General features: G+C 46.0%; 2 protein-coding genes across 5 annotated transcripts in view; both read right to left on the bottom strand.

Moving 5' to 3' along the window:
* The window catches only part of SLC20A2 (solute carrier family 20 member 2), a 56,121-nt gene extending 37,767 nt beyond the window's left edge, over positions 1 to 18,354 (bottom strand). The window contains exon 1 of one of the 3 annotated variants that reach the window (XM_080590410.1): positions 18,048 to 18,354. The gene's annotated coding sequence lies outside the window, so the exon portion shown is untranslated. The remainder of the gene's footprint in view (positions 1 to 18,047) is intronic. The other 2 variants (XM_080590411.1, XM_080590407.1) reach the window with 2 other exon arrangements.
* SMIM19 (small integral membrane protein 19) lies at positions 6,761 to 20,936 on the bottom strand. Of its 2 annotated transcripts, XM_080590453.1 has the most exons (4): positions 20,705 to 20,926; positions 20,495 to 20,619; positions 18,404 to 19,397; positions 6,761 to 8,335 (listed from the first exon to the last, which is right to left on the bottom strand). In XM_080590453.1, exons 1-3 carry the CDS (start codon positions 20,878 to 20,880, stop codon positions 19,330 to 19,332), a joined length of 369 nt encoding a protein of 122 aa, XP_080446579.1. In that variant the 5' UTR covers positions 20,881 to 20,926; the 3' UTR covers positions 6,761 to 8,335; positions 18,404 to 19,329. The 2 variants fall into 2 exon arrangements, with proteins under 2 accessions (XP_080446579.1, XP_080446580.1); XM_080590454.1 differs by lacking the exon at positions 18,404 to 19,397 and having other exon boundaries at positions 6,761 to 8,329; positions 20,705 to 20,936.
* Between the last annotated feature and the right edge of the window lie 2,866 nt (positions 20,937 to 23,802).

Raw genomic sequence — 23,802 nt, 5'->3', positions numbered from 1 at the left:
GGCATAGACAAGAACAGGAATCTCATTTTTTTACCACGAGCAGCAACCACTGGGTGTTTTGGCACGATCAGGTGAGCTCTGAGAGGCGCCAGCTCTCCTCTTCGCAAGCACACCGAACATACAATTAATTCAAACGATTAAAGTGCATTTAGCAGGAAGGTATGCACATCCGATCTGGGAAAGATGTTGCATGCTCGTTACTTTACCCATGTCAGTAGAGGTCTCACAGGCTACGCAGACTGCAGAAAATTGAAGATGTGCACGAGTTTGGGCTGGAGTGATGCCTAAGCAAGCAACTTCACTTACAAAAGTTCAACCTAAATTGCCCAATCAAAATTCCTTGAACCACTTTCTTTTGAGTGGGAAGCATTTTTTTTATGTGTGTCAAGGCAAAATTAATGTTTGCCTAAAAGCACCTACATTAAATACGTGCTTTAATACTAAAGGATACAATTAAAGCTTTTTATTCAGCAAAAATAAATTTAAATAAAAACTGCATTGTCATGGTTTTAAAATCTGATACATACACTTACTAGAGCAGGTTTCTGATTTATATATACATGGCTTTTCATATTTAACATTTTTACTGAAACTTTTAGGTTTTAGTCCATTCCAAGCCACTCAAAGCCATGGCACCGAATTCAAACATAAACTTAAATCAGTAAATTTGCAGTGTTCTCCACATTTCAGAAAAATCAAATCATTGATTTAAACTTGTAAACACAAACTTGTAAACCTATTTTTCAAGTATGAATAAAGTCATAATACTACTTAACAAGGAGGTAAAGGATTTCTAAACTGGTTAAGCTCAGCTGCAGATCACATTCAGGGATAATTTGTTAAATCTGAAAAGTCGTTTTATTTGTTAAGAAAACTCGCCTGGATTAGTAAACCTACATCATCTTCTACTGAGAATTAGGGCAAAACTCCAGCTAGAAATCTCTAATGCAGAAATGACATTAAGAATCCCCAATTCAAAAAAAAAAAAAAAAGATAAATATCAGGCCATGATTCTTTCTAAGAAATGCTGACTGTTTACCGAAGGTCAACAATGGCCACAAAATGGAGCCCAGGAAGTTCCGCACCAGCATGCGAAAGAACTTCACAGTGAGGATGACGGAGCGCTGGAACAGGCTGTCCAAGGGAGGTTGTGGAGGCTCCTTCTCTGGAGATATTCAAGGCCCATCTGGACACCTACCTGGGCAACCTGCTCTGGCAGGGGGTTGGACCCAATGATCTCTGGAATCCGAGGGTCCCTTCCAACCCCAACGATTCTGTAAACACCCATCTGCTATTAAGCTTGCCCTACAGTGAATAACTTTGTGCAAAGCTCAATCTCTGAAGCCTGGCTGTAGGCTCTCTCCTTGTTGTTCTGTAGCAGCTGGTGAACAGGATCACCAGTTTTAGGAAAAGTGAGAGAGGCTGGTGCTCTGGCACTGGTTTTCCCTTGTTCACAACAGGGAAATGTTCACACGTTGATAATGAGTAGATTCACCTTTTCCTGCAGGTCTACCCACATCCTATTTTTTACAAGCAGTGCCAGTCAATTCAAGTGAGCGCAAACCTCATTGTAAACATGAAGTCAGCCTGTATTTATAGGTCTGGATTCCAGGGTTTTAAGGAAGTGAATAAACAAACACGGAGCACTTATTTAACTTTATAAAAGAACTCAAAATATTATTTCACATTCTGTTTATAGCCGACATGCTGTTGATGTCTGGCTTGGTAAAGCTTGAATGTGAACGGTCACGAGCTCTGGACCCACCCTAGCTCTCCTTAAACTACCGCTCACCCAGCACAGAACATCTGGAAGCATACAGATGCAGGTAGAAAGGCTTTCCAGAGGGTAATCAATCCTTGGCTGGGCTATTTCATCCACTGCACAAGCCAGAAGCTACCAGCCTGCTCTGTGGGAACCATCTCGGACCCGAGCGGACAACAAAGTGGAACCATTTGGGTGCCGCTTCCCACGAGCCAGCCCGACCGCAGCGGTGGTTTCTTGTTGACCTAAACTTCAGAGCAGTAGCGAAGGATATAATAAACAGCACAGAAAAAAAGGAAATATCTTTCAAGTTTTTGTTCTGCTAAATCAGCACTGTGGACCTCAGGCACGGGAAAAGTCAACCCAAGATTGGTTGACCGCTAAAAAAAGTTACAATTTGGGATACCACTAAAGAAACAGGGAAAGGAAAATTTATACGACCACAAAATGAATGAGGAGGATTGGCTTTTGGCAATGGTGGCACCAGTTTGGTTCCCAACAAAACAAATATTTGTAGAAATGATAAATATTATATGTTACAATCTCAATCAGATATTATAATTTTTGTTCAATTGTAATTTACTCTGGAAAGTCTACAATTGAGAGATGCCTGTTTGATTCAACAAATCCAGTGTAGGCAGATTTACATTCTGCTTTAAATAAAGTAATAGGACATGCTGATTAAAGTAATCAATTTTAAAAACCCTTTGTTTTGCCTTTCCCCATCAGCTATTTCCTGAAAGATGCCCAGCTTCTCATTCATCAGTAACCACTAAATCAACATTAATTTGCAACTTCAGGCCACTGTCCTATTGAATAAACCGGCGTTTTTTTGCCATTCAGATGGGAAGGCTACATATTTAAGCAATCATAGGTATTTTAAAATATATATGGCCTGAGCAGAAAATAATGAGGGTTGACTGTGATTTTCTAGCATGAAAAACTGTAAGAATTGGACTCTGAATACCTGTAAACTGTGTTTGGTCAGAAACAGAAATGTAATAAAAACATCCCAAAACTGGACAACATTGTTCCACTTATACTCTTGCCGACTGAAATAAGGTTACTGACCAGCACCGGGAGCTTTTGAGGTGTCTTTTGCATACCTACTGATACTCTGCAATCGGGAGCCACAAGCAGTTGGAACCAGGGACTTCTGGTTTCCTTGTGTTTGTGACCCTGGCCCTCCTGGGAACCAGCATCTCCTCTCAGTCTGCAAAGCCAGAAGAGCAAATGGATGGCGATAAAGGAGAAATGAAGGTGGGTGGCTCCGAACATCTCTTCGGCAGATATCAGACCTGGAGACACTCCTGAGCAAAGCCACAAGCACTGCTCGAGCTGGAACGAGCCTGCTCCGATCAACATCTGCTTTTGCACGTTGGGTGGCAAGCTCCAACACATTGTTATCTCTTGGGATAATTTCCAAACAGAAAGAGACGTCTCTGTATTTCACCGTGAGGTAAACAATCTCAGGGACCATCTGGAAAGCCTGATATTGTAGATATAAAAATTAAAAAGCTGCTGGCCATCAGGGATGGACTGACACCTCCGCTCTGAGGAAGCAAAAAATTAGGGTGGGCTTTCTCATGGCTCTGAACTCTGCCACACTGCCACACTGTCTTGCAAACCTTTTTTTTCCAGCAGGCCCTTGGGCTCCCAGAGTGGACAGGCCACCCCAAGGAGGAGACATCTGTTACCAATGGTCAAGGTGAGCTTGCTGTACTTACATGAACAGGCAAGGAGAGCTGCCGTAGCGCAGAGCGTGACTCTGCTCGAAGCCACGCTTTGTCTTTTGAGCGAGCGAGCCCTGGGAAAATGGAAAGGAGGAAGCCACAACTGGAACTGCTGGAGGCCAAGCCTGGCACAGAAGAAGACAGAGGCTCCGGATGCTGCGTGGGCTGGGAGAGCAAGGCTGTCTCCAGCCCCTGCCACAGCACAAGCCTGAGCTGAGCCAGGAGGAGTTCAAAGGCAGCAAACCCATTCTGGAGAAGCAAGGCTTTGGCCAACACTGATTCAAGCACTGCCCCCGTTAATGCCGGGAACAGGACTTGTGTTGGCCCAGCTCTGGCTGATTCACCAGCCTGGGCTTCCTACATGCACGCTAAGCACCACGGAATGGGTGATCTGCTGCTCTGAGTCTCCCTGGGCTTTATTAGCCACCTCCACTCCTCAGTCCCCGTCTCTGAAGTATCTAACGTGGGCAAGGCGCTTCCAAACACCCTGGCTGCTGCTGACAACTCCAGCAGCATTATTCGGAACTAATGATGGAGCTTCACTGACTGAATGCAGAGCACAACTGCCTCTGAAACACTTGTGGCAATTTGGAAACCCAGTCAGCGTTTTGCAAATTCAGAGGTTTATGCAAAGATCCCCTTGGTATAAAGCCAGAATGAAGTTGCCAGAAATCAACAATGGGAGTTTTCAGATAAAGGAAATGTGACACCTCGAGCCCCAAACTGCCTGCCGTTCTCATTTCATGTGGGGTGTCAGAAGATGACTGCTGTGAAATCCTTTCCCATTGAGCTACTAGAGAGCCCTGGGGCTCCCCTGACCCAGCGACCCTTTCTCTTAAGAGGGAGCTGGAGTAAGTGAATAGGTACCAACATGTCAAACCCTCCTGGCTGGCCTGCAATGGCATCCTCCAAAATCAGCGTGTCCACCATGACAGACCAGGCACTGCTAAAAGGCGCTAGCTGACTGCCAAAAGGAGGAAAGAAACAGCCATATAAACATAGAGAGGAGGGATGAAGACCCTCAGAGGTATGCGGTAGATCAGGGCAATACCTTCTGCCTTTTTTTCCTAGGAGTGTTGCAGTAATAAAGATATAAAGGTGGAAACACCAATGAAACACCAACTGAAATCTGTGGTCATGGCTTTATTTTGTTGGAATAGGAGCCAAATATTACCCCTAGGAACCTGGTGATGACACACGCAGGGCCCAATATTGTCTGGAGACAGGTCCAAGCCACAAATGGGACTTCTGTCACCAGAGACAGCTCCCTCCTCACACTGCCTAGCACATCCTGACCACACGAGGAACAGCATCTGGCACCCAATAGGTTTCTTTCCCCCCAAAGCTCCATAGTAGCTCCTGTGCTAGAGCTAGCACTGAAAACCTCATAAAAGGCTGACCTACAGGCCAGATTAATATAACGGGTTGGTCACAGACCTTGTATCAAGAACTGTCCCTCAGATGAAGGACTGCTCGTGGAGAGATGGCTCCGTGTTTTATCTGGGGTTTTTCTAACCTGGGAGCAAGCCCTGGTAACATCAGCGTCTGTGTTTCAGCGGTCCAGTGCCCATGTCCTGGTGGAGCACATGGAGCATTCCTAGAGGCAGGGGCAGGATAACGGGACACGCTGCCTCCAGTGAACTGACGAGTGTATTCTCCTCGGCAAGAGCTCGAACAGCTAGAATTTCTCTGCTTGCTGACATAGCGGCTATAAGGAGAAAAGAAAGTCATTAAGGTAGAAGATATTTCTCCGAGTACATGGCACCAGCTAACAGCATCAACGGTTGGTATGCCTCAGCCTCTTAAAAAGGTGTCTATAGCTAAGCTGTGCTGGTGGTGATGATGCACTACAGAACCTGCCCAGAGGAAGAAAGACAGCGTGGATGCTGCAGAGAGGTCAGAAACAGCAAAGGGGATCCTAGGAGGATCCTTCCCCTCCTCCCTGCCTTTCTAGGGAAGGGTGAAAATCAGAGCTGGCCGTGCTAGGACTCTGCTGTGCTCACCACAGCTTGGACTGGGACTTCTCTGCACCTGCCTGACATGAGGAACGTGCACCTTGGCACGGCCCTGCAAGTGTCCAAGGGAGAAAAGGACATAAAAAATAAATAAAATGAGGTCTATGGCAGCCAGTATGATGACAACGCCAAACGAAGAGGGTCCTCTGGAGAAAAGGGGCAAGCGTGAAGCACGGTTCTTGTAGGATTTGGAAGGGACCACTGCCTCCTTTGTGGTACTGGCAAGGAAAAATGATTCACTGTTATCCACAAAACAAATGAGCAAGCAGATGAGCTTGTAAAGAACATCAAATGCTTACAAAAAAAGGTAGATAGAATATTTTTTCTTTTAAAGCATTAAACAAAAAATCTATCATTAATAAATAACTGGTTGTTTCTGGTCACTGAGACCTTCAGCAGTCAAAGTCATTTCCTCTCGTATCTCTTCTACACAGAAATTAAAAAGGGAAAACTAATTATGCCATTTTTACAACTGTCAATCAGTTCCCCAGCCTTGAATTAACTACATATTGAACTGAAACCGATGAATAAAATGATGTGAAGAAAACAGTTGCTCTGAAACCGTGCAATACTTCACTCCCACAAAGGGCTTAATATTTCAATCAACACTTTCTCCAAGTGTTTAACCAATTACCTCCTGCAGTTCGGTTTTTGTTTTCTTCTGCAGATGTGAACTCAGTTGAATCACTTCATGTAATACTAGTAGCTACACAGATTACAATACGTTTGGGTTATATTGCAAGTATTTTTTCCTTTGAATAGGACATAGCAGGGTTTTAAAATAAATGTGATCCTTTTCGATTTTAAAGTTTTCTCAACTGAGCAAAAGTCATTTTCCGTTCTCCGAAGTAATCCAGAATTTAGAACATACTTTTCACTCAAGTACATTCAATTCTGGAATACACTGAGGTTGCTAATCTAACATGAGATTCGGGTAGGAGACTACTATGTAACTACTTCAAAACATGACCATCAGCTACTGACAAATGTGTTTGAAATTAAAGAATATATAAAAATGGTCCCATCGGCTAATCTACTAATCCTGGGACTTACTCAGAACACATAAGGAGAATTTCATGGCACAAACTCCAAGACATGGCTCTCCAGCAGGAAAGCCTTCCAGAGTAACATGCAGAAACCCGCACCCCACGAGCCCACCAGAGCAAGGCACACACCACGCAAGGCAGAATGCTGGGGAAACACTACATGCACGCAGAGTCAGAGGTAATGCGAAGAAAAGAGAAATGTTCAGGTCTGCTTGTTCCAGTCAACAACAGTAACTGAAGTTTATTGATTTCAGTTTCAGCAGCTAAAAATCCATGGAAACATTTTTATAGTATACAGACAGTACTATCCCATATCAAATTGTCTATGAAAGTAATAATATAGGCCAGGATTTTCTCACAGTCATTGTGGTTTACTTATCAATTAGTACAATAACACCTATTTTAAAATAGAAATATTACGAAGTGCAAATAGCTTTTTTATCTCAGTATAATTTAGCCATTCGATTATATGGAAAGATCTAAGTAAAGAGATTGGAAAAATGACCCAGAGTTACAATATAACAGTCATCTACAAAAATAGCTGGACACATTCTCAGCCACTGTCTCTCAACTGTTCCCTTTATATCCACTGCAAAACTGTTTCCAACATGCTAATCACATCTATTCTGAAGCAACAAAAATTATATGATTTCAAACTATTTTCATTAGAAAAAAACAGTCCTTTAACAACTGCTTTTACTCTTGCATGTAATTATATACTCTTAAAGGCCAAATATTCAGCCAGAATGCAAAAATAACCGTAGCCTTTTATTAAGAATAAAAGGCCAGATACGACTTTGTAAGAAAAACAAAGATACTCTTTGCTTCTACCAGCAGCACTGCTCAACATAGGAAATCATATTTAACGTTAAAATTTTAAATACATAAATATCAAAGTCTTAATAACTCTGTATCAGAGACTTACTACAACTTGCTGGATAGCATGGGTAGTATTTCCTTGGAAGATACTTCAAGTAATAGCCAAGATTTTCCAGTAACTACCTCTGTAAAAGCTATCTCTTGACTCAGTAGAACGTAATCTGCACTTAACACCCCACAGCCCTGCCAAAACATCTTACCTACCTGGAATGTTTTTGAGAGCAACAGTCAAATAAAAAAAGACTGAACTGATTAATATTTGATTATGTTATCTGTCTAAGGATAGCTTAACAACAATATTATAAGGTTACTCAAATCAGAAGGTCAGCACTATCTTTTTTTTCTTTGACTTATGCACCTGTCACGCTTTTTAGGAAAAGGCTGTTTATTAAATGCAAGCAAAACCCCTGATTTCCTATTTTGTAACTGTCATGGTCCGATCTTCTCCCTACTCGACATATGTATCAACAAAAAAACCAAAATGGAATTCAAGTACAAAGCAGCAGCTATCTAATCCACAAATAAAACCACAGTGATGTTATGCTCTTCCTAAAACAAGCTTGAAGCCATGATTATATTAAAGACACAGATGTGAGGGGATTTTTCAACTTCCAAACAGATAGGCAAGCAAGGTATTACAATCCAGGGGTGCAGGTGAATGAATAAGCAAGCAAACTACGTGATGTTTGTGCAGCGTCCTCTCAAATCCTGCAATCCCTTCTAGTCTGGGTCTACATCTCCCTCTTCTTTACTCATGTTCTTCTCGCATGGCTTGGTCTCAGAAACTTTCCATGCCTGTAACGGAAACTTGAGCCAACTTCTTAAATGTATGATTTCTTCATCTCCACTCATCATCATCCACTTCTGTTTCTGAGAAGCTCCTCATCATGACACCTGTATCTCAAGAAGCAAAACAGGAAACATCACAGGGATGAAGCAAGGAAAGATGAATAATAATATGCCTCTGTGTCTTTAATAAAATCCCAACTGTCATCCAAGTTCCTTTTAGGAAATAGACTTCCTTTCACAAAAGTTTCACCAAACTAGGTGCGTGAGCACCTAGCGCCACAGCTGGGGTAAGTAACTGGTGATACCTCCTCCTCATCATGAAATCTCATCCTCATCATGAAACCTCATCATCATCATGAAACCTCCTCATTCATGCCTCCGTTCCTAGCAGGATGAGCAGAAGCAATCCTGTGCTAGCTAGCCTTATGTACCGTGGGAAGCCTCTTTGGGTGCCAAGGCTGTTGAACTTGTCTGCAGCAGCCAGCTCCATTGCAGGAAGCTGCTGACCCACCTACTGACCTACCCATACCGAGAACAGTGCCAGTTATCTTTACACAGGACCTGTTTGCACAAGTAAGCAGAGGTCTCTAGCCCACAGGTGATATGAGAAGTGAGGATGTCAGCCTCTCTTTTCCTTTCCCCAGTGCTCCTAAAGCCACACAACATCCACAGGACATGCGCATTTTTACACACTTTGCAGCTAGCTGAGGAGGCGCTTCCTCTGCATCGCAGCACTCTCACTACAAGGCGATCAAGGCCTAAGCTATTTTCAGCCTTTGTCCCCAAAATCACATCCTCAAGCTGCGGGGTGGAGTGGAGGGGGCCTCCCCACCTATCTATTTCCTTGGTATAATGGGGGAATAATGCTTCATTTTGACAGACCTTCCGTCGCCCAGAGCCTGGGATCAAGCGGGCCCAAAGCCAAGAGCAGCGCTGTTGGGCGCCTAACGACAGAACGGCAGCATACGGCTGCCACACGGCCGTCCTGCACCCAGGGTGAGCAGCCCAAGCCCTCTGCCTGCCTCAGGATCTTACCCGAGCACTGACCGAGGGGTCTAGGAGAAAGGAGCAGGCAGCAAAGCCAGGCTGCGAGCCAGCTCCCTGCGAGACAGAAGCGCGGAAGCCATTTTATCCCTCCCTGTTAGGGTTAAGGCCGTCTCTAAGCAAGTACAAGCACCAAAACCTCCTCCGAGCAGAGGCAGAGCAGAGCCCACCTCTTATCAGCTCCCATCTCAAATGCTCAGAATTCCACCTCCCATCCGAAATCCTCCTCCCTTCTGCAGAAGCCCTTGAAGCAGCACTCTCTGTACACTGGCACACTTTGCTCGGAAGGACAGCGCTGCCCTGCATCAACTCCTCTCCACGAAGTGAGGCTGGTGTCCTGCTAGCAAGGAGGGACAGCTGCAGGGACAGTCCTGTCCCTGCACCGACAGGCTTGGCTGCGGTTATTGCACATTACAGCAAAGAAGATAAGTTAGCCTTGGACGGTCAAAGCGAGAAACCCTCTGCCAGCGCTCTGGGTATTGCAGGAACAATAGCTGTTAAGTAACTGGACAGAAATGTATGCGCTGCGCAGGGATTGTATGTCAAAGAAAAATACGCGTTCCCTCATTTCTGACCTCTTCAAGAAGTCCTTTCCCTCAAAAGTGCTTACGAAGCAAACAGCCCTGAAAGCCTGTGCCTCGGTGATGATGGCTGCTATTCCCAAATACGCTACTCCCTACTCAGAAAAGGCAGCCACCGCAGGTTTAAGAGCTTAGAGTACAAAAGCAGAGGCAGCCACACGCGTCCCATCAGCAGGACACCCAGAACATACCCAGATAACCGGCCAATTATTTTCTACCCCAGTGATCCTCAGGTTTTTTTTACCATAATGATCACTGTATACAAGAAACAGAAACCACAATTTCACTGTTTCGTAATCATCGTAGCTCCGTATCATTTCTGAGCACCAGAAATGATCTGGCGACAATTAATTCAATTAATTATCGACATCCTCACTCATTAATCAGGTGTCTACACTCAGCATCTGCACAACAGAGATTACAAGACATCTCCGCTGCTCACTGTTACATGCAGAGAACTGCAGGAAAAGATTAATATTTGTAGCTGAACCTAAATGTCAAAAAGATCTGACGCCGGCTGTCACCTGGAAGCCTGAAACAACCAAGGAATTTTTCGGTTTTCTTTTGAAGAGACCATGTAGTGGCAGGCTGGTGCTTCTAACTTTGATCTTCAGAGCAGCCAACGCTGGCAGGGGAATTTTGTAGCTCGATAACAAAACACAGAAACCTCCTGGGCTATTAATTCAATTACTACATTTTGGCAAGGAAGCTTTCCCCTTATACCTTGGGGAACATCTTCAGATAGAACAGCACATGTTTTAAAGGCACACACGCCCAGAGGATTTGGTGTAACTGTTCATGTACTTAATTTCTTTGAGGGGAGAAATATTCCACAACAACTTGCCTGCAGGACTGGTACTTTTCCTTGTTTCCCCAGGAAACAACACTTAAATAACCACGCCAACTATCCATTGCACAGTCACGTACATTGTTAGGCCAATTTCAACCACCTCTGATGGAAAAGGACAGAGATATCACAGGTGCTCCTCTCCTACAAAAGACCTGTGCCACCAAAACTGAGGAAACTGCCAGAAAACCCGCCTGCACTAGCTCAGGTGCTCACAGAGCTACTTTTTATCTACGGGGCAGTACAGTGATGCTTTAGGTGCTCATACTAGTTTCCATTTTCACATGGGCTGTGGCCAACGTGTTGGCAAGCAGTCCTCTGGCATCCTTAAAGGCACTCAGTCAACAATTGTCACCTTTCACCACGGAGAAGCTGGAAAAGCAGACATATGCTGCAGTATAGGTGGCCTCAGGAAACCCTTAAAAAAAAAAAAAAAAAAGAAAACCAACCACACCACAAAATGCTTCTCAATCCTTTTCAAGAAAATCCTGCCCAGGGAGTGTCTGCTGCGAACTGCCAGGACAGGTCAGGTTCTGGTCCGTCTGCCTGAGAGTTGTGCCTACCGTGATCGTGATCGGGACCAGATGCTTCGGAAGGTGGAGCAGCTCCCGGGAGTGAACAATGGTGCGATTCACCCAGAGGGGAAATTCCTTCCTGACCTCATCAATTAGCATGAAGGTTTATATCCCTAATTTATTTTTAATCCTATTTACCGCAACTCTGGCTATTGTCATCATATATATAAATGTCCAGGTCTGCTTGGGATCTGACTAAACTTTTGGCCTCAATAATATCATGTGGCATAATTGCACACAGTTTCAAATGTACTGATTTTCTATTTCATTTAACATCCCTTTGTTCTTGCACTATGGGAACTATTAACCACCTCTGCTCCTTCCTGGGGCTCCAGCTGGCTTGCAGCACAAGCTACTGTGCCATGCTGCTTTCTGGTACAGAGCAGGAACAGGATCTGCGGGCCTTTAAGCTGCAATTAAGCAACTTTATTAGTTAGCCAGTGAGATTTCTATAAGCAGAGTTTCTGGGATCTGGTGGAGGTTGGCAGCTCCATCCAAATTTCACAAGCCCCTACCCGCTTACAAACTCCCCGTTTTGACTTTTTCCACCTAAGATATGCCACCCTTAGAAGCAAACTGTTTCGCCCAGTGCTGTGCTCTTTGAACCCCCCTGAGATGTTGAGAAATTCAGTTCTAAAAGAGCAGAGAAGCAGCACGCCATCCCCGGCTTTCCAAGGTCGAGCAGGAACCTCTCCCTCTGAGCAAAGAGCTCCCCTCCCACCTCCATGCCTGAATAAAGAACTCCAGCTGAGCAAAACCCATCCCATCCTGCTCTTGAACAGTATTCCTGAGGGCTGCAGGTTCCTCTGTGCACTAACTTCAGCCTGGGTCACTACTTACGGAGGAGCTGAGGATGCACTCATGCGGATTATTACGCCAAGTACTCACTACAGCCCCAGGGCAATTAGTCACTGCCATTCCTGCTAATGCAACACTTGCAAGAGGCATCAAGGTATAAAGCCACACCTTCACTCAACAAAAGTTTGGTGAAAACAAAAATTACAGCTACACATACGAGCAGCAGACAGAGAGTAGAGAATGTTAAAGCAGCCTCGAGGTTTTGGCCCCCCAAAACACAGTTCTCCTCTCAGTAATGTGGGCTGTGTTTTCCTCTCCCAGCTCCTGGAGCTAAAACTTTGGGTGCCTGACCACAGGTTGGTAACCCCTAAGTCCCCAGGAGAGAAAGAGGAGGTCTGGATGATGTCTCACGGGAGTATCTCACAGCCCTCCAAAGAGATGAAAGAGTTTTTACAGCATCTCTGAGAAACACCATGCTGTTTTACCACAAGTGTTTTGATTATGGGCTTGGAACTGGCGAATTACGGTTAGAGGATAGTTCTTTGCCTCAAACAAAAAGCAAATTACACCTTTTCATCCCTCTTTAGAGGGATCTTCAGGCAAGGAACCAGTCAGGAGGAAACTCCTGTCCCAGCCTTAACGTGAGGTCCGAAAGCAGATGGAGCTCTTTAATGATCAAAACACTGCTAACAGCACCGGTACAGGCACTATTTGGCAACCGTCAGCTCATTGAATAAAGCTGCCCCGTGCAGCTTTTTCCTCTCTACAGGTCTACCATCTACTGACTGGAGCCAACAAAATCACAGGTCTCATAACGGCAGCTAAATTGCTCCGCTGCATACCCTCAGCGACTCCCCCATGATGTTTAACAGGCACACAGCAGTGTTAGACTCTGCTCCCGAGCAGTGATCTTAATACTTCCTTTCTAGAGGCCGTGAATGCCTTCCCGTTCTCTCAGCTCACATCTGTAAAGACTGAACCGAGTACTTCTACGATGCTCTTAGGCAACCCACTCAAGCTGCGGTCCAAGCCACAAGTTTCAGAGCACAGCCACACCAGCTTCTCCAGGACCTCTGATCAGTGGTTTGCGTTTGGCATGTCAGGATTTGCTGAGGTTGAACGAGAAGACAGTAATGACAGAGAACTATTCTCCCATCAGCATTGGCAAAAGCAATCTCAGAGGCCTTAAGTGCAATAAATACTTTTACTGCTTTGGGTCGTCACTGAGTTTCAAGTCAAAAAGATGTGATACTTTCTGTTTGTCAGATACAAAAGCACAGTTTTGGTACGGAAATCTTTTAATGGACTCAACAAAGGTATTTTTGGCTGCTGGAATTCTCAATCTGTTGTGCTAATAATAGCTTTAAATAAATGTGCAATACAAGCAGTACATACTTTGCCTACGAAAAAAATCTGCTGGCCACTTACAGATCATGTGAACTCAGTTATTTAGTTGTGCTACGAACACCAGTTATTCCAAGCCTTATCTGACCGTAGATTTGGATCTAGGTAGCGATGGCTCTGCCACACACCAAGCGCAAGGCAAGCCACAGTTCATCACCAAAGGGAGGGAAAGTTCCTATAAACAACGGTTGCTGCCGTTTAATGAGATGGTCACAAAGAAGAGATAAGACTGGAAAAGCCTGAGCCTCTGCCTCCACCCTCCCGACCTTCCCTGTGCAAAGAAAAAGCAAGTCTTTTTCCTCTACTATCACTCCACCCTTTCTCTGATGTTACAGTATAAAAAAATTGGATGCCTTAGACTATTGCTCCCTAACGTCCACCAACCAAAGCTCTGGAATACCATTTTCTCACTTTCTTCCTTCCAGCTCTGCAGCAGTCAGTAGAAGGGTTCTCCGAGTCGTGTTTTACTACTGGGGTCACCACCTAAGTTGGTTGTGACATTGCTCACGGGAGCACGGTCTGAGCAACGGTAAAACAGAGCAGCTCAAATACAGCGGGTACTCTGCACCAGGTCAGGTTCACAGCAGCTGTTCTATTCACAGAAAGACATCTGAGAGAAGTGCCATAAATAACGAGATCACATGGAGTCTCCTGTTGCACAACCAACATCCATCTTTCCTACCCAGGAATTTATGCTTCACACCCTACGCCGTCAGTCAAAAGCATGTTACAAGCTGTGTTTTCGGGATGATCCAGAGGATATTTTGGAAAGTGATACAGCCCTCCTGCTGGCCGAGTCTTTTCAAAATACTCTTTCTCTTCTGTTATAAAAACAACAAATGTTTCTATAATCTTGTCCTAACCAGGGTCTCTCTCAGCAGCAAGCTATAGATCCATGAGTGCCTTTTACACATCGTAGGTATCTAAAACCAGATACAGCACATGCGAGTCTGACAGCCTGATGGAAACCGAAGGGAACTACTTTGAAGAAGTTTTCATCCATGTGTACAAACAGACAGCATTTTCTCTGACTCCAGTTTCAGCAAATCCCCAATTTGAGCAGCCCCTCTGAGGATTTACAATCCATGTTACAGTTAGATTAAAATTAAACCCCGTTCTCCCTAAACATCTCATTCCTAGGCCCCTGCGAGGGGAGAATCACTTTTCAAAGTGTCTAGTTATAACTAAGAATAAAGGCATATAGCTATTGTATAAGAATTAGTTCAGTTTTTTTTCCCCTCTTTCTGGAGTCTTGCCGCAAATTGCTTTCGAGGGCTTGGTTCAGAAATTCCAAATTCAGTTTGTTTTTTCTCATTGAGAACTAACTCCTTTTAGCAATTCTGTTAATCTTGGAGTTCAGGGTTATTTTTATTAAAGTAACGCCCAGAGTTTAGGTATTCCATAAAAAGACCAGGAATTATTTTTATTAAAGTAACACCCAAAGCTGGACATTCCTTGCAAAAAAATATCAGGCAAAGCGCTTCCGTTCTTAAAATGGTTCTTCGCCCTTTCCATGTAAACACAGAATTCATGGAGATGACCAAGCACTGACAAGTTTTATCAATGTTTTTCTGTTTGTTTCAGAGTTGAAAAAAAGGTTATTTAGGCAAGTTAAGCCTTTTGCTCTTAGCAGGACTGCTTCTTCTCCCTTATCTTCTGTTGCAGAAAAAGCAGCACCAATTTCCACTCCCCAGCATCAGGTTTCTTACTGGACATTTCCACCAGCTTTGGGGTGTTGTGCCAGTGTTGACAATGCTCTGCCAGTATCTCTGGTCGCATTCAGCATCTGTCCCTTAGCCAAAAGGATTCCCACTGCCTTTGGTGAGACTGATTTTGGATGAAGCTTGGTAGGCTGCAAGAAGCTTGCTCCTTATCCCTGAGTTCATGCCACAACAGAAATGGGGCTGCAGAGTAAAGGATCTTACCTCCATTCTCATGGGCCTGAGGCACGGAAACCTTCTGCTCTGCGGCGGCAGCCCTGTCTTGAGGACAAGATCAAGTGCTGCGTTTTTGTTTGCGTGGCCGTGTTAATAAACTAGGTCACATCACCCAGGTTCCTCACCGTGACTAAAACACAGCTCAAGCATTTGGAAGAAAGAGGGAATGCCTTTTGATCCCTGCTTCCGATTCTGAGTTAAGCACCTGTGACTGAAGGGTGCACTCTGTCAGCAAGCCTCCTCCAAGCACTTGTTGTGCTCTTCGGGCATAACAGGCCAAAGACATCATAGCATTAATGACACGTTGTCCAGCAAGATGCTCCTTCCTCACTGAAGAAGGCACGTACTGACAATTTTCAACTTCTTTAATGTAGAAATTAGGGCTGAGGCAAAATCTTTTCACTTCCTCTGAAGGAGAGGTTGAGTGGCAACATACCCACCCTTCTCTCCGCAGCGTGTATAATTTCAGCTTGCCCAATAGTGGCGGCACTCCTGAGTTTGGGAGGACTTTAAAAGGAGTGATTATGCTCACGGAAGTAAGCTAACATGAATAAACTGCTCAGGCAACAGGGAAACATTCCAGAGCCCTGTGCTGTCACCAGGCTTTTGGCCAATGCTGCTTAATCATATATGCAAAACATAATTACAGAGAGATTCATCACAGGTTTGAATATTCTCAGTGAATAATTCTGCACTGTGCTGAAGAAGCTTCCCTGCAAACTGTCCTCAGACGAGGGCACCGGGATCTCCTCCTGGTTTTCAGAGCTTCTGCTGCTGTCGGTAGTACAAGTAATACAGCACTAGTTTCCTCTGCGGGTCTCGCAACCAATCAGCCAGTTTCAGAAGAGAAGTTCGAGAGCATCCTTAGCAGCACCCGAGCATCACACTGCTGAAATTTATAACTGCTAGGGCCAGGAGTTACCGCAGCAGCTGTTACAGGCTGTGTTCTCAACTGGTTCCGGCTGGCACATGCCAGTTGCTACTATCCGGGCACATAACACAGACCGGATTGAAACTCAAAGTATTCACGGCATGGTAGAAGGTATTTCAGTACAAAGCCCGCAGGTTGCAGAGTCTGCAATGTCTTCGGCCTTAAACACAGCTGCACTCATCATTTATACAAACCTAAGACCCTCTTGAGCCTTGTCATTGGATTTATAAAGCTCTATCTGAAAAGCTTTGATCCTCTTCGCAACACTGAGTGCAAAACCTAGCCAGCCACATTTCAGCGAGGAGCACAGAGCCGACTCTTCCACCACTTAACAGAAGACTATAATTTTCACATAAGATTACAGAGTCATGGTTGTAACTCTACTTGAAGACTGCCTTTACAAAGATCTGACTGTTCAGCAGCTCCCACGGGAGCAACAAAGCGGTCAGATTCTCTAGAACATCCGAGATTTACCTGACAGCTACTTGCTAATGCTTTTTTACACTACCTTACAGATGCTAAGTTCTAACTGATCTGAAAGCCTTCCCTCACATGCCTTGTGCGATCAGACACCATTAAATCTACATATTGTAATAGCTTTTTTAAGAGTATTGGGTAAGCTAGAAATAAATATTTGCCTCTGTACAGCGTTCTTGAGAATAAACATGACTAAATATAACTTTAGCACAATTTTTTTTTAGAGGTCATAAGCTTTTCCCATCCAAGATACCTAATAATTCAGAATAAGCAAAGACTGAAAATATGTTCATGTGTATGCCTCTAAGCCTGACTACTGTAAATTGGCACATACAAAAATCTATTGTCTCTGTGCTATCTGCAATGTTGCGAACTAACAGGTGAAAGCCAATGCAGACATCTCTGAGGTAAAATATGAAAAGTTATGCCCTGACTGCACCTTCTGTCCCACGTGTACTGTAAAACTGGAATGTAACACAACCAACAAAACAGGGCACAGTTTTGCTGGGACAGAACTTCAATAGACGCACTTCATATGATCACAGAATGGGTTGGGAAGGACCTTAAAGATCATTTAGTTCCACTCCCCTGCCACGGGCAGGGACAACCCCCTCCCCCAAACCAGGCTGCCCAAAGCCCCATCCAGCCTGGCCTTGGGCACCTCCAGGGATGGGGCATCCACAGCTTCTCTCGGCAGCCTGTGCCGGTGCCTCAGCACCCTCTGAGAAAAGAATTTCTTCTGAATATCTAATCTAAATCTACCCTCTTTCTGTTCAAAGGTGTTACTCCCTGCCCTATCACTGCACTCCCTGACAGTCCCTCTCCTGCTTCTTTTTTTCCACTCGCGTCAGGGTAACACATCACTACCCAGCTCAGCCGAGGGGAAAACCGTACAATAACTCCCCACAGACGGAGGGGCGGACTTTCAGCCCCACGCAGGGGCTCGTTGTGACACGCTGCTTTATTGAAACGCCCGGCTGCCGAGACGATCTCCGTCCCCGGGTGGGCGGGCAGCGTGGCTGAGCCCCGGCAGCCCGATGCCGACACGCTCTCCCGCTCCACGCCGCAGCGCCCCGCCGGCCTCGCCATTCTCCCGCCCCGAGCCCCCGCTTTCTCCTCAGACGGCCCCTTCCCGCCTCGCCGCCGCCCCCCGCCAACGGCCGGGCGCCAACGGCCCCCGCGCGCGCCGCCGCCGAGGGGAGGGGCGAGGGCGGGGCGGCCCCACTCACCGCGCGGCGGGCGCCCTCCGAGCAGCAGCAGCAGCACGAGCAGCAGCAGCAGTACCAGCAGCAGCAGCACGAGCAGCAGCAGCAATACCAGCAGCAGCCGGCGCGGCCCGGAGGCGGAAGCGGCGTCAGCAAGTGAGGTCGGCGCTGAGGGGAGGGCGCCGTTTCCGGGGAGGGGGCCCGGCGGGCTGAGCCCTGCCGCGGGTAGGGGCGGGTGGGCGCTGACGGGGGGCGCGGGCGGCTGCCCCCCCCCCAGGCACAGAGAGCCTCGGGGAAGCCATTTGGCGAGCGGAGCTGCAGGCGCGGCCTGCCAAGGGTTTACCTATTTAGCACGGAATTGGGAAATAAATAATCTTTACCATGCGCTCCCGGCTCCGCACTGTGGGTGCTCCGCTCACCCCCAGCCTGTTCATGCAGAACTTAGGAACAGCACGATACATCTTCGAGTAGTTTTCGTGGTTAGATGCTTTTATTAAAAAGTTGTTTCTGCGTCATTCTTTAAATTAACCGATTTCATGATTTACTTGGGGAAAAAAATAAGTAACCAGGGTGTGATGTCTCTTCTGAATAAACCCTGTGCTTTTTGGTAGTGTTTCCGTTCACACAAATGTTCATAGACAATCCTATTCTTTAAACCAATTTGACTAAATTTACCTAACTGCCATTGCTATAGCATTACAGTATTTGCTGCAAGCGTCTTTTAGACCTGCGTCTCACTGCGTACTTCTTAGTTCTCGGAATGTCTCAAAGAAAGGCTCACAATACTGCATACAAACCAACGTGGAGATCACAATCTGCTCCACGGCCAGCACCGCTGCTGGTTATCAAAGCTCTCTACCCTCGTTAGGTGGTAAGGCCACACAGTATCTTCACTCACATTTACTGAGTGTTCAGCAAATTCAATGCGTGATCAAGGAACCAAACAGTTTCCTGGTAGGCAGGTCCTGCCTTACTTCCTCCTGGGTACTGTTATCAGAGACGGCAGGAGCTGATTTCCAAGGTTCCGGCAGTAAACATCGATAAGACAGCACTTTTCCACCCTCAGGGGCTTCTCTGAGCAGGTCTGTCCTGTGTCGGGTACTTTCATGCCGAATATTTTGGTAGGCATTCAGTTCACTTCAGGGGGCTCAGAGAAAAGCTACCGTGAGCAAAGCTTTTAGGACTGTCCCTTTCCTTTCCCCCTTGCCTTCAGCTGTGTATTGATTAAGAGGCATTGAAAATAGCTCCACACTGACTCCTATTATCAATGCTGGAAATAAGTCCTGCATTCCTACAACTGTGGGCATCACTCCACTGAGAGCTGTACACTTTCAGTCTGTTTTGGTGGCTGCTGCTGCTGTTCATACTTCCGTGCTGAAAAAAAGGAACACTGATCAGCACAAATCACACTCATTATATACATGTACATGCATTTACGTACGTGCATGAGTACATACGTAATATATACGTTATATATGTATACAGATAACAAGCAAGAAAAAGATTTAAGATCTGACAAAGTAATTTTGCAGCTTTGGTACACAAGGCCTGGTCTCAGTCACCACAAGGAACTTGTCCTTTAGCATGTGCCCTTTGAAGGTCTGAGCAGTAGTGTCACAGCAATATTTCTGTACGTTAATGGCAAAAAAAAAATCCATTCAGATCATTTCATTAAAAAATAGAATTAAAGCCTATGGCTTCAGAAGTACTACAACAGGCAACCTGAACAACTCGTTAGTCACATAGCAGATCTGCGCTCATCTCCTCCACAGTATAGGAGCCACATACTAACATTTACTTCAGAAGTAATCTGGTTAGCAAGGCAAAGGAAGATCAAAGAGTTGTGTGTGGTGCAACATACAACACCAACGAGCATTCCTTTGTTGGAAGTATGCCCTTTTTTTGTTTGTACAGAATGCAGTGGCCTGGATTAAGAATCTTTCCATTTAGAAGGTAGTTTCAACTCATTACATATTTCTTGCCCATTTTCCATCTAGGTGTGCATACATGGCGAAGCCATGTGCATACGTGGCGAAGCAAATACAGGTGTTTCGGTGAAGTAGGCCTGTGGAATATCAGAGCCACAGCACTCTTCCCCATCTCCATCCTGATATCCAGCAAGATGGGAATGGCGGCACTTAGTGGTATGGTAAAATTCTCATTTATTTTCAGCATATGAAGTTGAAATACTCGATTCCCCACACAGTCCTCAGCAGTTTTACAATTATGCCCACTTTTTGGCCACATTCACACATCCCTGGCCTTAGGATTTCTTTTTACCTTCAACACCAGCTGTGTTTTGACAACTGCGCCCCCGCTCTGTACTTCCTCACACCTCAGTCCGGCGCCCTGTGCTCCTGCAGAACCCCTGTGCAGGGGGCCGCAGCCCCACGCGGCACCCCCACCACACGAGGACACGGGCTCAGGGCCACCCCACGCAGGACCCACCCACGGCCCTACAGCACCCTTACCGATGGAGTACATCTCCAGCTGCTGCCGCAGGCGGATCTTCTTCATGCTGTCGTAGAAGTTGGGCTCGGGCGGCGTCTCCGCGGCAGGAGGCAGCGTGAAGATGCGCAGGATCCTCCTCTTGTTCCTGCGGGGCAAGGCACGGTCACGCGTGGGGCCGCCACGCATTCCCTCCCTTCCCTTTTCCCTTTTTTTTTTTTTTTTCCCCTTACCGCCGCGCGTAGACGAGGAGGGCGAGGCTGGCCAGCACCACCAGCAGGTACACGTTGGTGGCCTCGTTCCAGGCTTCGTGCACCGAGTAGTCGATGGCGCCGCTGTCGCCCAGCGCCGCCGAAGCGCCGCCGCCGCCTCCCGCCCCCCCGGCCGCCGCCGCTGCAGCCGCCGCCATGGGCGAGGCGGGCGGTGGGAGGCCGGCCGTCAGGGGCGGCGCGCGGGCGGCGGAAAGTGACGTCGCGCCGCCTCAGCCTCCCCGCCGACATCTTGGGGGGAGTGTGCTTCCTCGTGGCGTTGTCCCCCAGACGGACACTGTGTGTTGTTATTAGCTCCGTGCTTTCATTTCTCCTCTGGCTGATGTTCCTAGTCGCGGGGAGAGGGGAGCGCTTAGAGGATGTTTTCTCCCCCCATGTGGCACAGGCGACACAACTTGCTTTTTGCTTTCACGCCGCCTCGGTCTGAGGGAAAACAGGCAGGCAGAGCAACAGTAGGATGCACGACTTGAGAAGCTCTGAAAGCTTGGCCCGCATGGAGCTAAAAGCACCTTCACCCGAGCTGGTGACCACGCTGTGGGAGAGCATGGGACTCAGCTCAGCGGTGACTGGCGTCCAGAGAAAAAAAGGCTCAGATTGTCGAGTGCTTTCACTTCTCGCATAGCAACTAAATTTGGCAGCTTAAGTTGCCAAAACAGAAATAGCACTTTCCAGATTTTTTTTTATTTATTTATTTTTCCTGCCAAAGTGGGAGCTGCTGGCTATGCGGCTGCTGGAGAAATAGAGCTTACTCTATGCCCTATACATGCCTAATGCCAAAAAAGCACAACTACGTGATTATGCTTTGGCAAAAAGGGGGGGCAGAGAGACCATTTTGGTGCAGAAATTTGAAAAATCGTCTGAAGCACTTACTGATGCAGATGAACTAGGTGGGCAGAGGATGTTGTAACGCTCGCACATGCTTATTTTCTTTGTGCTGCTTCATATGGCACGTTTGAGCCGTGTTAGGCTAAGTGTCGTGTCCCTTCTCTGCACTGCTTCATATCTATCTCTGGTCCTGATACTTCCTTTCACCGTATCTTCAGATACCACAACTATTTTGGTGTTGACATAAGTACTTTTGAGGGCATGATGCACCTAGCCTATTTCAAACGTTCAGGATGAGTCCATTTTGTGCCTAGGAAGTACCTCTGGTCCCATACTGATTTGAGGAGGGGATATAGACACCTCACTAGGATTGGATCTGCTATGCCAAAGTCTGACCAGGTGAGGGGAACTTCATCCTTTGGGTACCTGTTTTCTGAATGCAAGATGTGCCAAGTCACCTAGCTTCTGTGCTATGGGACAGATTGATATCAAGAGGCCTCAGGTCAGGACATAAAGGGATAGGAGATGAGAACATCCAAAAATAAAAGGCTAAGTCACTGTTATCATGAGAAAAGTTTCTTGCCCCCCATGGTGTGGGAAAGGAGAGCTGAAGAACATCAATTAGACATAATTCTAGGTCATTAAATGGGGATGGCACCCGTGCACAGAACTGTGGAAACCACTAAGAAAAGGAGCCTTCAGTTACGAAATATGACTCAAAACAGAAAACTAAGCCTGATTTCACAGGGACTTTAAACAGTTTCTCACAAAGCTGAGGTTCTTTGTTCATTTTTTTAGTATGTTTAACTTTTTGGCTCACAGGCCTGGCAAAGTGCAAATAAAGTGCATGGATCTTCTTTATGTTTCACTACTACCTGTATGCCTCACTTCCAATCAGGCTTCCTTGTACTGGGTGTAGAGAAGGTATATTTAAGCTCTGTCTTAAGGTGCTCTTTGTGTTAATCCTGCAGCTTCGCTCTGGACATCCCAGGACTCGGCACCCAGGTTCCCTTCTGGATGAAACCAAGGCCTGTATCCACAAAACATCACTTCAGCTCTCGGGGTTTTCTCCAGCACATAGGAACAGACTCTGGGTCACTCAGCAGGTGCTTGATCTCTTAGTTAATTAAATGCTCAACTTAAGGCTCAGATAATCCACCCACCCCTAACCTAGAAGAGAGACAGAGAGACTTTGTTCCCCCACATATCCCTCTGAAGTTAGCAAATGTTAAACTGTGGGTAGGACGGGGTTAGGTTGTGGAGCACAATGTTTGCTGCTGTGGTGAGTATAACAGCTTTGCAAACTTGAGAGCAAGGAGTGATCTCCCACTTGTTGGCCTTCTGCAATAGGATTTCTGGGTGTGTAGGCCTTCAGTGTGACTTTCTTTAGGAATCTGGCTCAAAATCCAAAGCTGGTAGACTCCAAAGCTAGGTTAGCTTGCCTTGGCATGTTGTCCTTTCCTTTTGTAGCCTGGGCTTTTCTTTTAGACTTAGGCTCCTGAGCACCTTCAGAAATTGGAGCATAAGCTGCTGTTGAATTTGGTCAGAGCAAAGTCAGGCCTTGCAGTTGTAGTTGTGTGCCAGATGTGACCTGTCTTTGTAGATTACGTAGTTTATTTGTTTGGATGAGGTGGGATGGAATAGCCAATCCTGTGGTATGCTGCTAATGCAAGAGGAGGACATTAGTTGTTTTCTGTTTCTTATTCTAAAGCTGCTCTTAGGGAGCAGACTCATTTTGTGCTATGCCTATGTAGCCTCTGACCTCTAGCATCCTGGGCTGTGATCAAAGCATGTCGGCACCAAACAAATAATATATAATAATAATAATAATAATATATGGCATGGCACAAGCTGTTCTGGCAAAATGTAGCCAGTGGGGACCCAAGCTCAGTGGCTTGGTTATCAGCATTGCACCTTTCAGCTATAGTGAAACTACACAATCCCTCACAGGAACCAGCTCTCAGGGGAAAAAAATGGATAGCTGTGTGATTTAATTTTTTTTAAAAATCCCAGCTTTTTCAAAAGTGGGAACTTTGATCATTCCATGGAGAAATCTATCATGAGCTTCAGTCCCATAGAAACATTGAGAGAGTTACTGAAAAATCTTCCAGCTCTACAAGGAAACAATTCACTTTCTGAAAGTCCTTAGCATTTACCAACTCCTATAGATTTGACTGAAAGCTGCTGAACATTTAACAGCTTTGAAGATCCAGTTACTTCCTATACAAAATGTGAAT

This window comes from Anser brachyrhynchus, assembly GCF_964034855.1.
Source record: "Anser brachyrhynchus genome assembly, chromosome: 4".
NCBI classification, from domain to species: Eukaryota; Metazoa; Chordata; class Aves; order Anseriformes; family Anatidae; genus Anser; species Anser brachyrhynchus.
The sequence above is the reverse complement of the archived record's forward strand: the minus strand, read 5'-3'. Positions and strand labels throughout refer to the sequence as shown.